At 41.4% G+C, this 15,984-nt stretch overlaps 1 protein-coding gene across 9 annotated transcripts in view; it reads right to left on the bottom strand.

The window, feature by feature from the left end:
- Nucleotides 1-15,984, bottom strand: part of LOC143959439 (serine/threonine-protein kinase MARK2-like) — a 219,411-nt gene that overhangs the window by 48,305 nt on the left and 155,122 nt on the right. For all 9 annotated transcript variants that reach the window (XM_077468087.1, XM_077468091.1, XM_077468092.1 and 6 more), the window contains exons 9-11: nt 9,287-9,406; nt 4,320-4,419; nt 3,078-3,190 (exon numbers count right to left, since the gene is read on the bottom strand). In XM_077468087.1, coding sequence (XP_077324213.1) covers nt 3,078-3,190; nt 4,320-4,419; nt 9,287-9,406 — 333 coding nt within the window. The remainder of the gene's footprint in view (nt 1-3,077; nt 3,191-4,319; nt 4,420-9,286; nt 9,407-15,984) is intronic.

Here is a 15,984-nt window from a genome sequence, read left to right as displayed (position 1 = left end):
GTGTAACTACCATCAGACTAACGTACGATCGCTTTGAAAGCAGTATTTTTTTTTTTTACAATATTTCGATTGTGTGTACGAGGCTTAACTCTGGAAACCTCCACGTTTGCTTCCCAATAACCACTGTTTGTGCCTTTTTCTGATCCTAGGACTGATAAGAACTTGTAAAATAGACACTGGTTGGTTGCAGTCATGGATGACAGACTCTTCTGTCAGACACTTTAGCCATGAATTTGGCAAATCTCCCATTAAATTACTTCTGCTAAATAGGATTTTTGACTTGCCATAAAATGCTGTTTTTGGAAGTTATGCTGCTGTTTTCAGGGGATTGGACAATGGAAAACAAATCTCCTAGTACAACTTCTCCCATCATACTCTAGATTTAGGAGCAGATGCCCGTTACTGTACTTCAAAAAAAGAACTCTAAAGGCAAGTCAAAAATCCTATTTTCTTAGGCAAACATTAGGGGACACAGAATGAGTATTTCAGGTACATAGGGAAGTCCAAAAGCAGTCCAACTGAGGGGCGGGAAACATAGCAAAGAAATGCGAACATGCTCATGTAAACAAAAGGTTAAAGAGGGGGCTCAAAGCTCACAAAGCCACCTTAACAACCTTAAAGAGGGATTCCACCTAAAAAAAAAAATAATATTAAAAGCCAGCAGCTATAAATACTACAGCTGCTGACTTTTAATAAATGGACACTCACCTGTCCCGGGTTCCAGCGATGCCGGCAGCCGAGGCCGATCGATCGCTCGGCTCTCGGCTGCTGCCGTCACCATTCTAGGTGAGGGAATCAGGAAGTGAAGTGAATCGGCTTCACTTCCCGGTTCCCTACTGCGCATGCGTGATTCGCGCAGCGCAATAGGAATTCCCAGCTGACAGCTCGGTAGGGCAGGAAATGACAGGTATCGCCACCCCCCTCCCCCTGTAAGGTGCCAATTGTGACACCGGAGGGGGGAGGGTTCCGATTTAAGACCAAAGCTGGAATAGGAGAAGGTCTGAATATCCACCTGGTAAAACTTGACCAACGTGTGAACAGAAGGACAGGTAGAAGTCTTGCAATTCTGAGAAAAGGTGGCCTGATGCTGAAAAGCCCATGAAGCAATAACTGATCTAGTGGAGTGTTCTGATGTGTAAAGGAAGACCCTTGACTAAAGCTGGCCACACAGTACTCAGTTTTTAAACTGAGCCAATTTCCCGATCCATACATTTGAAGGGGATGGGGAAATCCTCACAGCAAGACTTTCCCGCTGTCAGAAGACACCGATCAGCGATACAGCCCAATGGCTGCATGCGCTAAATCAAGTGGAAATTAGATAGATCGACTTTTCATAATGGGATTTAAATTTATGCGGTTCCTGCTGAACTGGCTGAATTTAGATCCATGGATGGCCAATCTTTAGTCCAAGTTAGAATAATGAGCTCCTGAATTCACCTGGAGGTGGTGGAGCGGGAAACCAATGGTCCACTACAGGGACCCTCAGCAGGAAGAGTCAGTGTTCAGGAATTGCAAAAAGGACAGTGTTTAAAAGAAGCTGAAACAGAGATGGCAGTGTGTATCACATCCAGAAAATGCTGAAATTTCCTTTGAATTCTAGGTGCAGGACAGAGATGGAAGAACAATGTTCTGGTTAAAGTGGGAGTCCGCCGTTTTTTTTTTTTTTTAAAAGCCAGCAGCTACAAATACTGCAGCTGCTGACTTTTAAAATAATGACACTTACCCGCCCAGCGCGCCCGCGATGTCGGCACCCGAAGCCGATCTCTCGATCGTCTCTCGGGTGCTGCCGCCGCCATCTTGGGTATGGGAATCAGGAAGTGGAGCCTTGCGGCTTCATTTCCCGGTTCCCTACTGCGCATGCGCGAGTCGCGCTGCGCAATAAGCATGGTCCCCGCTGTCTCTGGGATCCGTATGTTTCCCAGCAGACAGCGAGGGACCTTCGGAAAGGGGCGTAGATTCTGCGGAAAGGGGCGTAGCTTCTGCAGATATCTATGCCGGAAGTGGGTGCAGATACCTGTACTGTACAGGTACCTGCACCCCCCTCCCCCCTGAAAGGTGCCAAATGAGCGGAAGCTCCACTTTAGGGTGGAGCTCCACTTTAAGGTGAAAGGAAGAACCACATTCTGAAGAAAAGAGGTTCAAGGCCTCAAGACAACCTTGTCACTGTGTAGCATAAGAAGGTGTTCTTTACAGGTTAAGGTCAACTCACAAACCCACCTTGTTGAGGTTAGGACAACGAAAAAGGCAACTTTCTGAGCAAGAGTAGACCAGGAAATATCCCATAGAGATTCGAAGGGTGGTTTCCAGAGAACTGAAAGAACCAGGATGAGATCCCACAGAGACACTGAAGAATGTACAGGGGGACCAATGTGAGCAGTACTCTGTACAATGGCTTTTACTAAGGAGTGAAGCAAGCAGTCTTGGAGAAATAATTTGTCCCTTGATGGTACCTAAAGCCAAATGTTGATCCAGCCCAGATCTGAGAAAAGACAGGATTAGAGTATCTCCCGGGATGGAAAAACCTAGACTATGTGAGAATGTACTTCCAAGAGTGCAAGAAGTCTGATGAAGTCAGAGCATTATGTCCGTCTATGCTAGTTTGAAGTGATTAGCATCACCAGACTTGCCCTTCATCTTTATTCTGCAGAGCAGGTGAGAAAAGAGTTTCAGAGGAGGAAAAGCTTATCTCTGGTCGAATCGATCCCACTGAGCTACCAGAGCATTTGCTGTTAAGATTGGAGGATCCATGTACCTGGGGACAAACTTGCTCAGTTTGTTGTTTAACCTGGAAGCTAGGATAGCCATGTCTGGTGTCCCCCAGCCCCATCTGTGCTTTAAAAAAAAAAAAAGAAAAAAAAAAAAAAAAAGAAGAAGACATCTCCCACCCTGAGTTTTTTTTAACATTGCTAGCGTAGCTAGTGTTACTTATCTGCGATGGCCTGTCAAGAGGCAGGCCATCATAAAAAAAAAAAAAAAAAAATCAGAGCTGAAAATATCCAAAACATTGTGCATTCTACAAGAAAGAGAACTCCCTTAAAACATTTAGAAAAAATGCAAAAATGCTGAGTGCCTAGTACCTCAGATGACTTATACCCAAGCAGCAGGTAGGTGGCCATGACTTCATTATACTTCTGATTTACAAGAGAGTCCTGGATTTCCTCTCGGGAGTAGCCCATAGTTACCATCAATTCTGTGTAGAAAAAAAAAAGGAATAAGTAAATTGGCACAAATACCTACATTGCTTCATTACTCTGGTCCTATTCTAACAATGTTTTCCACTTGCGGTATTTTAGGCCATGATGCACTTCCGAACAAGGTCTATAGCCACGCAATGCTTTTAGAATAGATTGAAAAAGTATAAAAATAATCTTTTTATCTGCTGCAAAGAAAACACTAAATGCAAAATTCTGCCATAGGCAACATCTTTGCTAGACAAATCATTGTGCAGCTGGATTTTTGTAAATAGGAAAATCACTGCACTCAAAATTAAAAGCACACCATGACAGCTTCATCTGTCATATTCAGAACAGAATCTCCATAAATAACTTACAGTGATCCTATAACCACTACAGGAGAACACCACCTTACTTCACTATCAGTGATTACAAGCAACCCCCAATTACAATAAATCCCGAACAAAGGCCAGAAATTACTAGATCGTAGAATGGAGGTAAGTGGGCATAAATTATCCAACACTACAAAGTTTGATTTAATATCGTAATATGTACACATCATCTGTTGTCTCAACCTAGTTCATCTGTTGTAGAGACAACAGGTAAAAAGTGGTTTCTTATGAAGTGTATTTAATAAAAAATGTATTTGGTGCCTTGCTCCTATTCCTTTGGGAGAAAGCCTAACACTTGTGATGCTGTGACTTCACTTCACATATTTATCTATAATTCAGCTCACTTGGATACCACAAACTTTTTCACTACAAATGATTTAGGGCCGATTCACACTAAGAACTGCATGTAAATCCCACAGAATACGATTCTGTTCCTGTGCAATTCACATGCAGTCCTGTTCATTGCGATTTCAGCCCATTCATTTTGAATGGGCTATAATCGGACCACACCAAAAGTAGTGCATGCACTACTTTTTGAAACGCACAGCAATCAGATTGCATTGTAGTCTTGTAACTTGTGATCTGGTGTGGGCAACGCACTGTGTTTGCGACCTGCGTTTGGGGTGTTAACTTTGCACTGACCCCCCCATCAGATTGCAAGGGTAGTTCGATTTTCCCACACACTTTTCACACTGGATTCTAGCGTGAACAGTCCTCAGAGAATTCTGCCAATTAAAAAGAAAAAATGTAAGACCTGTCCTTTTAGGATCCTTGTAGTCTGGAACTGGATCTATATAGGGTTTCAACTCATCATCTTCATGTCCCACATTCATCCAACGATCCCTCATGATTTGCTAAAAGAAGAAAACCAAAGTAAATCAGTCAGTAATTTTAAATCTACCAACTGGCATTTCAAAATGTAAGTGTTACAGTATACACACACACACACTATATATAATAAAGCTTATAACTTCAGCGCATACAATGTATATGCCCATATAATGTATATGCACAACTGTGAATAAATTTGTTGGTGTCCTTCCACAAAAGCAGAACCTACAATTTTCTCTGAAGGGACTTGAAACCTACAAAAGTAATTGCCATGCATAATTGTTTATTCTGCATTCATTAAAATCAGATTGATTTTTAATTCAACACAATATTAAAAAAAAAAAAAAAAATGGCAGGATATTCACAAAATGATAGAACCCCTTAACCAGTGTTTTGTTGGTCAACTTTTATGGGCAAACAAGTGATTTCAGTTCCTCCCAGGGAAGCATTTGCACCCGCCAAGCCTGGCTCCTAAAGGTTTTAACCCTTTGTTAAGATAGTGTTCAAATCTAGTACAACTGAGGAGATGTCTGCCTCTAGACAGGGTTAAATTATAGTAAAAACAGCTTGCCAATCTCCCTCATAATAATAGAGATCTAAGTAGAATGTTTTCCTTGCTAGAAGATCCAGAAAAGAGCAAAAACTGCAATTTTTAAATATTTTTTTTAAAGTTACGCTATGTGAAATGGGACTTTCAGAAAATATATACCGTAGTTATCCTAATTAGCTGCAAAAGTGAAAATACCCTTTAAACTTAAAAGTGGTTAAGTTAGTGATTACAATTACTGGCTGCCCCTCTGCACATTATATCTTGTTGCTACAGAGTCTTTGTATTTAGCTGCACGATTTAAAAAAATAATAAATAAATTCTTTCACATCGCCAGTGTGTGGTCATGTGACTGATCTGAGGACTACAGCGGGAAGGGCAGAGCTTCCCCTCGGACGTCAGCCAGGAGGTAACGAGATCACACATGGGCTATGTGAAAGAAGGTATTTAGCTGCATGATTTTAAAAAACAAAGACCCTGCACAGTATATCTTGTTATTGCAGAGGGGCTGCCAGTATTGTAATCACTAAATTTGTAATAGTAGCTGGAGGGGTGGGGAGGATATGGCTCTCCCACTAGCAACAGATAGAAGGGAGGAAAGGAGGAAAGAGACTCTGAACACAGTGGGATGACAGAGGTACGTAAACCAACCAAGGTATCATGGATCAGCAGCAACAAATACTGTTGTCAGTTCCCATAGGAGGACACAGGAACAGGCAGGATCAGCCAGGTATTTTTATAACATAGAAAGGGACAAATAACACTGCACAAGCACTATGCTGTTTAACATGTTTTAAAAGGAACACCATGTCAATATGCCCCCACCCTCTGCTGTGCATCTCGGGCATCGCTTGCCCATCTGCAGGCCAGAGGCCAGCATAGCAGAACGCCGCCAGGTATAAGAGAGGGAGAAGAGCGGACACACATTGGGCCGCATACACCTGCAAACGACAATTGAGATGCATGTTACGCATCGCTGCGCACGTCAGAATGAGAGCAATAATTCTAGCACCAGTCCTCCTCCATAACACTAAACTGATGACATATAGGGGGCTTTTAAAACGTCACCTATCGAACATATAGGTTCTGACATTTGTTTCCATTTCACAGGTGGACACAAATTTAAGGTTTGACATGTGGAATATCCAATTACACTCGGCTTTTAAATTTTACTAAAAAAGAAAATGGGTAATTTATTGCGCTTTTGTGCCCCCTACTATTAACTTTAGTATGTTTTTTTACTGGAATATAGCATTTCCTAGACCTTTGCGGTAATATTGTGCGGCATAAAAAAAAAAAAAAAAAAAAAAAAAAAAAATTGTAGCTACCCCTATTTTATTCTCTAGGGCGTCTGCTTTCAGAAAAAAATATATGTTTTGGAGGGTTTATGTACTCTTCAGGCAAAGAAATCACCTGTTTTTAGAGAGGAACATGTAACATGTTCCTGCTTCTGCAGTGGCTCTGTGATCTAGGCCCTCTGTGTGACAGCGATATGGGGAGAAGTTCCCTGTACCAGCTGTCACTTTTTGACAAGACCTCGGCCAAGTGGGCTCTGCCCACACGCAACCATCATTCAGGGTGTTCTGTAAATGAATCAACTACAAGTACCAACATCCTTTGTGGATGTCAGCTCGTAGTTCTCAATAAACTACCACATTGCTGTTAAGATCTGCTGATCGCTGGTGCAATGCTTTACCTGCAAAAAAGTGCATCTATTTTTTTTTTTAAAAAGGTGAACTTAACATTTAATGGAGAAGACACCAGAGCTTACTTTGGCTGCCCAGCATGCACTTGTACTGAGCACCCAAGTTCTTCCATATGCGAGTGTAACCTGAAGGAATAAAGTTTTTTTTCCACTGGGGGTCGGTGATTCATTTACTAGCTCAGCAGATGGACTTCTGGGTGTTAAGAGAGCCCAACAAGCACCCAATCAGTTCTTGCCATACTTCAAGGTCTCTCCCCTCCCTGCTAGTCCCTGGGTGTGGTGTTGGAGACAGGCAGGGAAAGGAGTAGGGGATAAACAGCCCAATGTTAAAAACATTATAGTTTAAAGTCGCCATAACACCCCTTTTGTTTTGAAAAGCCCCAGACATTTCTAAAAGCACCTCAAATTTAAATACGGTTTTAGTTAAAATGAGTTCGTCCCTTGGACAAGTAGGTTTTTTTTTTTTTTTTTACAAAATTTCCACACTCCTGAAACTGTAGTCACAGGAACATCAAGCTGCTTAAAGATGATGATCTAGCCTTTACCTGACATGCTGGTCTATAATTTTCTTTCTGATCTCCTCAAACAACTCCCTCCTTTGCTGTCTCTGGCCCATGTTCAGGGTTGTGCACAGATTACACCAAACAGCAGAGTGACTACCTTGCTCTATTTAAAAAGGCTGAACGACTATTACAAAATTGAAGATGTGTGATACCAATTACACAAAGCTGTTTGGCCTGGGAAAAAAATAAATAAATGAAAGGCAGTAGCTACAAATACTGTAGCTGCTGACATTTAATACATGGACACTTACCTTTCTAGAGGGCCCGTGATGTCGGCACCCCAGCCATTCATCGCAAGGGAACCCGGCAGCGAAGCATTTTGGCTTCACAGCCAGTTTCCTACTATGCAATGCATGAAGCGTGCCGTGCTTTCTTACTGGACAGGAGGGCGGAACTTCCCCTTCCCCACTTCCAGGTGGCACAGTCTCCCGGAAGTAAGAAAGGGGTACCTGTGTCCCCCTCCTTTTTCCTGAAAGGTGTCAAATGTGGCACTGGAGGGGGAATAATGGGGGGAGGGAGCAGATAAGCGGAAGTTTCACTTGCTTTAAGCAGCCCATACACACAAGCCTTTTTTTATTCAAACAGCAGGTTGAAAAAAAAAAAAAAAAAAAAAAAAAAAAGAGTACTCTATTCCACCCATTCACACACTCGTGGCGGATAGGGGAATCCTTTCTGAGCTACTGCAATCTGACAGTGGGAAAACTATCCCCGCTGTCAGAATACACTAATCAGCATTGCTGGATATAGCCTGCAGTGCTGATTGAGCAGAGGAAATCCACAGGGTGTATGGCCAAGTCTGAACTATCACTAGGACCCAATTATTTATAATTGCTTCTAGGAGTACCAACAAATCTGTTCACGCCATTGTAAAATATGTTTGTAGAAAACAGCAAAAATGTATCCATTTTCAAATTTTTAACGAATACAGGAAGAACAATGGAAAGTCTAACAAGTTGCTAGCTGGATATTTAGCAGTTTTAGATATTCACAACAATAATTCATGTGGCCTTGTCAAACATTACTAATATCAGACCAAAGGCACACAACATGCACTTGCATTTAAAAATGACTGTTTACGTTTTTAGAAATTAGCTTTACAATTCTCAAGTGTTCAAATAGCTCAAGAGAAAAATGATAAACAAATTTACATGTACTCTGACATGGTTGTATCATGATCAACATTCACAATATTACTACTCCATAACTGACTTAATCATATATGCCATCTGTCTGGCAACAGCACCCTGGTCCATATCCTACCTTAACAGTGCAAATATCAAATCGTATTGCTGTCAAAAGAATTCAAACAACATAGGGGGTTCTTCTGACATTCTTTAACTTAGTCATGAACAGGAGATCCACTATTCAGGTCAATTTCTCTTTGGGGAAATTATCACTTGGTACATTAGGAAACCTCTTCTAATTTGTATGGCCAAGTAAAGTGTGTAAGTTTATAGAACCTTTGAGACCATGTTGCCTAAAGGTGGTCAGATCATATTGTACCTGTTCATAACAAAATCCTGATTTATGAACTGATTAATATTTCAAAGCTATGAACATTAAAGAGGAAGTAAATCCTGATGAGTTTACTTCCTCTTTCATTCCCTGCAAAGGTAAAGCATAATGGACTACTATGTATCACATCGCATAGTAGTCCATTATGTGTCACTTACCTGACACAGGAGCCAGCGAAGTCACTGCTGTCCCCTGTAGTCCGAGCATCCATCTTCTCATGGGTCTCGCCGCTCCGCCGATGTCATTCGGCGAAGCCGCGATGACGTGACTCCCGCGCATGCGCGTGCCTGCGCACCGCTGTCTACAGCGCATGCGCCGTAGACAGCGGTGCCTGTCTTTCGGCAAATATCTCCTAAACCGTGTAGGTTTAGGAGATATTTCTTGGACCTACAGGTAAGCATTAATTTAGGCTTACCTGTAGGTCAAAGTGTGTTGTAAGGGTTTACAACCACTTTAAAAATTGCTGTACTAGCTGTACTGAAAGATCTGACAAGTTTATCTTAGATTTAGAATTAGGAAATCCTGAAAATGTGCATTGATTAAAAGCTTGCTCTCCTTACCTCCAGTGTGCCCCTCTTGCTTGGGTTTAATATGAGGAATTTCTTTAGCAGATTTTCACAGTCCGTGGACATATAGAAAGGAATGCGATATTTACCACGCAATACACGCTCACGCAGCTCCTGAAAGAGATGGAATAAAATATTGCTTGAAACCTAAACGGTGACCAGTTTTAGCATTGAACAGATTTTTTATTTTATTTTTTTAACCAGGCATCATCAAGACTGACTTGGAGCAAGCAGGGATATCTACAGCAGGTTAAATGGGCAGTAATGAAAATGCCATTTTAAAAAAGGATATTTGACCTGCAAACATGATTTATGCTTATAAAAGGGTAAGCCCTTAGAAATTTCTAGGTCTAAATCAGTAGCAAGAAACAAGACCCCATCAATTGGATTAATGAATAAATATAGAGGTATGTTGATTGCGCTTCAGTAACAATCCAATTAGATGCTAACACTAACAGAGCAAATTCGTCCTTCAAGTAAAGAGTCGTAAAGGTAGGTTTTTTATCTTAATGCATTCTATGCATCAAAGCAGAGTTCCACCCAAAAGTTGTCTCCTCTCTCCCTCCGGTGCCACAATTGGCACCTTTGGGGGGGGGGGGGGGTAATACGTTCCCACTTCTGGGCGTACGGGCCGCAGCCCGTGACATCAACGTGGGGCTCCCTTCCTCCTCTCCCTGTTGCCGGGCCAGAAAGAGAGGAGTGGGCCCCGCACATACGCAGTAGGGTTCCCGGCATGAAGCCATAAGGCTACACTGCCGGGTACCCTTACCCGCAATGGTGGCGGCAGCACCCGACAGCTGATGCAAACATCAGCTGCGGTGCCAACATCACTGGACTCCAGGACAGGTAAGTGTCCTATTGTTAAAAGCCAGTAGCTGCAGTAGGTGTAGCTGCTGGCTTTTATTATTTTTTTGGGTGGGAACACTGCTTTAAGATAAAAAGCCTTCTGTGTGTAGCAGCCCTCTCTTACCCGAGCCCATCTCTATGCAGCGATGTCCACAAGTCCTTTAGCTGTCCGGGACTCTCCCTCCTGATTGGTTGAGACACAGCAGCGGTGTCATTAGCTCTCGCTACTGTCAAAGTCATTTAGCCAATCAGGAGAGAGAGGGGCGGGGCCAAACAGCTCTGTGTCAGGGGCCCCCATAGCAAGCTGCATGCTGGGGGGGGGGGGGTGGGGGGGTACTCGACAGGAAGGAGGGGCCAGGAGCAGCAAAACCACAAAAAAAAAAAAAAATCACAAAACCACTGCACAGAGTAGGTAAGTAGAACAGGTTTGTTATAAAATAAATAAATTTTAAAAAAACACGAGACTTTACAATCATTTTAAATATAAAGGTGCTGCTGATGTTTACTTTGCAACATTAACTTTTTTTTTTAGAATACTGATGCTTTGTGATTTTTGATCACACCATTCATAATTTTTATTTGTCAGTGGCAAACACATTCACATTTGTTTCACAACATTGATATGGATTTTATTGACACTAGCTTTAGCCATAAGCGCAGCACCTTTACATTTAATTTATTTGGATTAGAGAAACCTGCATTACAAAATGCTGATGTTGTGTACTTAAAGTGAAACTATAAGCCATGCACTTGACCAAGAGACTGGCCATGTGAGATTTCTTTGCCGATTGCAAACACGCCGAGGTTGATTTACTGAATGCAAATAGACTATTCTTTTTAAAATGGAAGTTGCACTTTTTAAGGGAATTCTCCCTTAGTGAATGAGGTGAAGCGTGGCCGACTTCTATCATTCAATCAAATGCAAGCAAAAATGAAATGATTGGGCATTCTTTGAAACTGCACCAAATTCATATAGCTCTGGGAAAATTCCCTTGCTCAGTGTCATTTCCCTTGCAAAATTAACAATCTATTTGAATTTAGTAAACCATTTCTTCGGTTATGCCCAAGTATATCAATGTGATCTGCTTGTTGTGCATATGCAATCCCCAAACACTAGATGTGTAGAGTGTAGAGATCTTCAAGTATAAAAAAAAAAACCTGTTCATATGGGAATTTATGTCTTGAACTTACTAGATGCAAACATTTTGTTTTGCGAATATGAGACTTTGTACATACTAATGTGTATATTGACTGTTGCGTGATATGCATTTGAGCACATGATGCTCACTCCCATTGTGGATTCCACAATTGTTCAAAACTCATGAAATATTCCTGCACATTAGTTTACCAAATTTTGCATTGGATACTTTACCTTGCCAACTTTGACAAAGCCATGGCAGCTCTGCCAGGCTATCACATATTGTACCCAAGACTTTGAAGCACATGTACTACCATCATGGGGCCTTACCCAACCTGACCTACATCTTGCTAACTTGATGGTGGGCATTCTTTGTAAGCCTTGGGGCAGAAGGTATTGGGTTGGCATGCCAAGGCCCCTTTCTTTTTATACATCATGGGTTCTTAAAGATTTGCAAACCTAGTACCCCAATAGAAAAATTGTACTGGGATCCATGAGAAATGCCTTTAAGCTTATTACATTTAAAGTGTTTCTAAAAGGCAAGATTTGCATTTAAAAAAAAAAAAAAAAAAAAAACAACAAACATGTTATACTTACCAAAGGTTTTTCACAGAGCAGCCACGATCCTCTTTTTGGGTCACCCACCAGCGCTTCTGGCACCTTTCCCCTGCTGAGTCCCCCCCCCCCGATAGCCTGCCTAGACATCCTCTATTCACAATCAGAGTGACCCGCTTCCCACTCTCTCCTCATTGGCTCACTGGCTGTGATTGACAGTATCAGAAGTTATTGACTCACACTACTGTGAGAGCAAATGAGGGGAAAGTGACTGCTCTCATGCACATCGCTGGAGGCAAGTATGGGGGGGTGGGGGAACTGTACCCAGAAGATTATTTTTACAATGCACAAAGGTAATAAAAACCTTGAGGCTTTAGAACTACTTTAAAGCTTTTACTACCAAGAACTATAGAACACATTGTGGGCGCTTTTCTCCATTTCCATAAACTTTAGTAAAGCCAAGAGAAACAAATCTTTGTGCCTAAATTTTGTTTCAAACATGCACCAAAAATGCAGCACTTTTAAAAACACACCGTACCCACAGTGCATTGGTGTAAAAAGTGCCAGTGGATTAAAAGGGATACAATTTCCATGAATTTTTGTTCTGCTTTTTAAATCTCAAAAGCACATCAAAAAATTATCAGTGTGAAAGGACCCTTAGAGGAAATATACACAAGAGTGGGGACATATCCCGCTTACAAAGTTGTCCCCATTAGAAGATTTCCCCTCACCTCTTGCGTTGGACCAATGCTAAAAAAAAAATTTCACCAAGAAATGTAACATATGTAAATACATTGGTTTAAGTAAATGATAATTATAAGTGTTTCGTAGTTCAGAGTTCAAGTTAAAAGATACATTGGTTACAGTTTCCATATCTCATCTAACAATGACAGGGTCTTTCATGGATAAACAAAGAACACGTCACTAATGTGGTGACGCCAACTGTGATAAGTGGCACTTTAAACATTCCAATTGAAATGTGCTATGGTATTGTTGCTAGGTGAACAAGATACCTCATCAATGATAGGTAAGGGAATCAACTGGTATTCATCCAAACTGAGTGTATGGAGTTGCATTTTAAAATGTTGAAAATTACTTTAAGGGGTTATAGCAAAAGTGCTCAAGTAGGGTAGTGGTGTATACGCATCTACTTTCACCAGAAGGAACGCTAAGATTTTACCCTTTTTGTTTCTGGTCACCAGGAAAAAAAAAAAAAAAGAAGAGGTGATGATGATCTCCAGTCTAACCATTACCCCACTATGCAAAACTAAGAAAAAAATAAAATAAAAAAAAGTTCTGTTTAGAGATACATTGCCTTAGAAAAGTATTCAAAGCCCCTTGAAATTTTCCATTTTTTTTGTCATGTTACAACCAAAAATGTAATGGTATTTTATTGGGATTTTAGGTTATAGACCAACACAAAGTGACACATAATTGTGAAGTGGAAGGAAAATGATAAAAGGTTTTCAAAATGTTTACATATATCTGAAAAGTGTGGCGTGCATTTGTATTCAGCCCCCTTTACTCTGATACCCCTAACGAAAATCTAGTGTGTGTGATGGAAAACACTGCACATTACCCTGAACACACCATTCCCACCGTGAAAAATGGTGATGGCAGCATCATGTTGTGGGGATGCTTTTCTTCAGCAGGGACAGGGAAGCTGCTCAGAGTTGATGGGAAGATGGATGGAGCCAAATACAAGGCAGAAAACCTGTTAGAGTCAACAAAAGACTTGAGAATGGTGCGGAGGTTCACCTTCCAGCAGGACAACGGCCCTAAACACAGAGCCAGAGCTATAATGGAATGGTTTTGACCAAAGCATATTCATGTGTTACGCCTTGTACACAGTCGGAAATTCCAACGGAAAAGGTCCGATTGGATTATATTGTCAGAAAATTGTGTGTGGGCTCTATCGAACTTTTTCCGTTGGAAATTCCGACTGAAAAAAAATTGAGAGCAGGATCTCAAACTTTCCAAAAAAAAAAAAAAGAAATCAGATCAGACATTTTCCGATTGTTTGTAGAGAATTCCGATCGGACAAAACGCCACGACCAAAGCTACCAAAGCTATTGGCTACTAGCCTCAACATAGTCCCATCATAACGAACGAACATCCTCACATTCCGAACAATCTGATTTTCCCACAGCTTTGTCTGACCATGTGTATGCAACACCAGTTTAGGACAAAATCCATAGGAAAAAATGAGACGGATTTTGTTGTCGGAATGCCTGACCGTGTGTACAAGGCATTAGAATGGCCCAGTCAAAGTCCAGACCTAAATCCAATTAAGAATCTGTGGCAAAACTTGAAAATTGCTGTTCAGACACGCTCCATCCAATTTGACAGAGCTTGAGCTATTTTGCAACTAAGAACGGGCACAAATTTTACTCTAGATGTGCAAAGCTGGTAGAGACATCCCTAAAAAAGACTTGCAGCTGTAATTGCTGTGAAAGGTCTAAAAAATATTGACTATGGGGGGGGCTAAATAAAAATGCATGCCCCACTTTTCAGATATTTATTTGTAAACACTTTGAAAATCATTTAGGGCTCCTTCACACGGACGTGTCCGTGTATGGAGCCCGCTCTGCTCAGCGGGGAACGCTCCGTCGATCCCCGCTGAGCAGGAAGATGACAGGTCTGTCTCTGCAGGGACGGACCTGTCAGAGCACCGTTTTCCTCTATGGGGGATCGGATGAAGACGGAACGTAGGGTCAGTTGTCACCCGATCAGATGATGGATGGAAAAATAGGTTTTTCCTCCATCACACTTTTTCGGATCGGAGCGGGTCAGATGTCAACAGACATGTTACCACTGACATCCGTCCCTCCATAGACCTCTATAGAGTGTCCGTTCAGGTCCGTCTAAAAAACTGACAGGCGGACCTGAACAGATCGTCAGTGTGAAAGGAGCCTTATCATTTTCCTTCCACTTCACAATTATGTGCCACTTTATGTTGGTCTATCAAATAAAATACATTTACATTTTTGGTTGTAACATCACAAAAGGTGGAAAATGTCAAGGGATATGAATACTTTTTCAAGGCACTGTATGCTTTTAAAAACCCATGACATAATTCTTCAGTACAGAAAAGATTTCTAACATTATTTCTGACCTTCCACCGTCATTTATGCTTGTCTCAAAAAATAAAAATAAAAAAAAACCTGCACACTGCTTTAGAAACTGAAGGTGAAAACCAATACAGGGAATCAATCATAGCGGTCTTGACCTTGCTGTATTGTCAGTATTCAGAATTGGAGATAAACAAAAAGTTAGAACAGATAGATGAATTGCTCCCAACAGAGAACAGTCAACTATATACAAGCATTTGCCACTAAGGAAAGGTCCACTTATCTCCCCCCCCCCCCCCCCCCCCTTTGCCATCCCTCACCATCAACCCAGGGAACGCATGGTGAGGATACATTACAGCACTCTAGTATTTTCTTGTGAAATATAGGCTACCCTGCATCTCCTGGGCTCTTATCAGAAGGATGGTGGTGCCATGCATAAAAGCAGTGTGGCAGCACAAACATTGACTATTTATTTTTTAGTTCAACTCGCAGGCTAAATGAAAAAAAATTATCGGATTTCCCCATCCACACATTTGAAGTGGATGGGGGAATCCCTCCTGCTGTGGTATTGTATTCTGACAGCAGGGAGACTTCCCCACTGTCAGAATACAATGATTAGTGTTGCCAGTTATATCCTAGGACACTGATCATTCAAGAAAAACCTGACAGGCTGCTTGTACACAAGTCGATCAATAGACTTGTGCACAATGTGCCTGCCCATACATGGATTGAATTCAGCTGATTCAGCAGGGACCGGACAAATTTAAATCCATGTATGGCCAGCTTTAAGGAAAGCCTAGTTTATCACCTAGAGGGTTTGTGGTTGAAAGAAGGGAAGAGGTGTCGTAATAAATCAGCAGACCTTGCAAATGTAGGTCCATTTTAAGTACAATCTCTAAAGTTCTTCACAAAATATTAACATATTAAAATTACAATATATTCTATCCCTACTAAATGAAATGGGCATAATAAAGCTTAACACTTAGGTATTCACAATATATTACCATCTTATCTTATTTACATTAACCCCCCTGACGGTATTCCCGAGTCTGACTCGGGGTGGATTTTTTATACCAAGAGCG

This window comes from Lithobates pipiens, unplaced genomic scaffold, assembly GCF_037356315.1.
Source record: "Lithobates pipiens isolate NorthernLeopardFrog02 unplaced genomic scaffold, aLitPip1_a1.2 Scaffold_75, whole genome shotgun sequence".
Taxonomy (NCBI): domain Eukaryota; kingdom Metazoa; phylum Chordata; class Amphibia; order Anura; family Ranidae; genus Lithobates; species Lithobates pipiens.
This window is presented reverse-complemented; position numbering and strand designations above follow the sequence as displayed.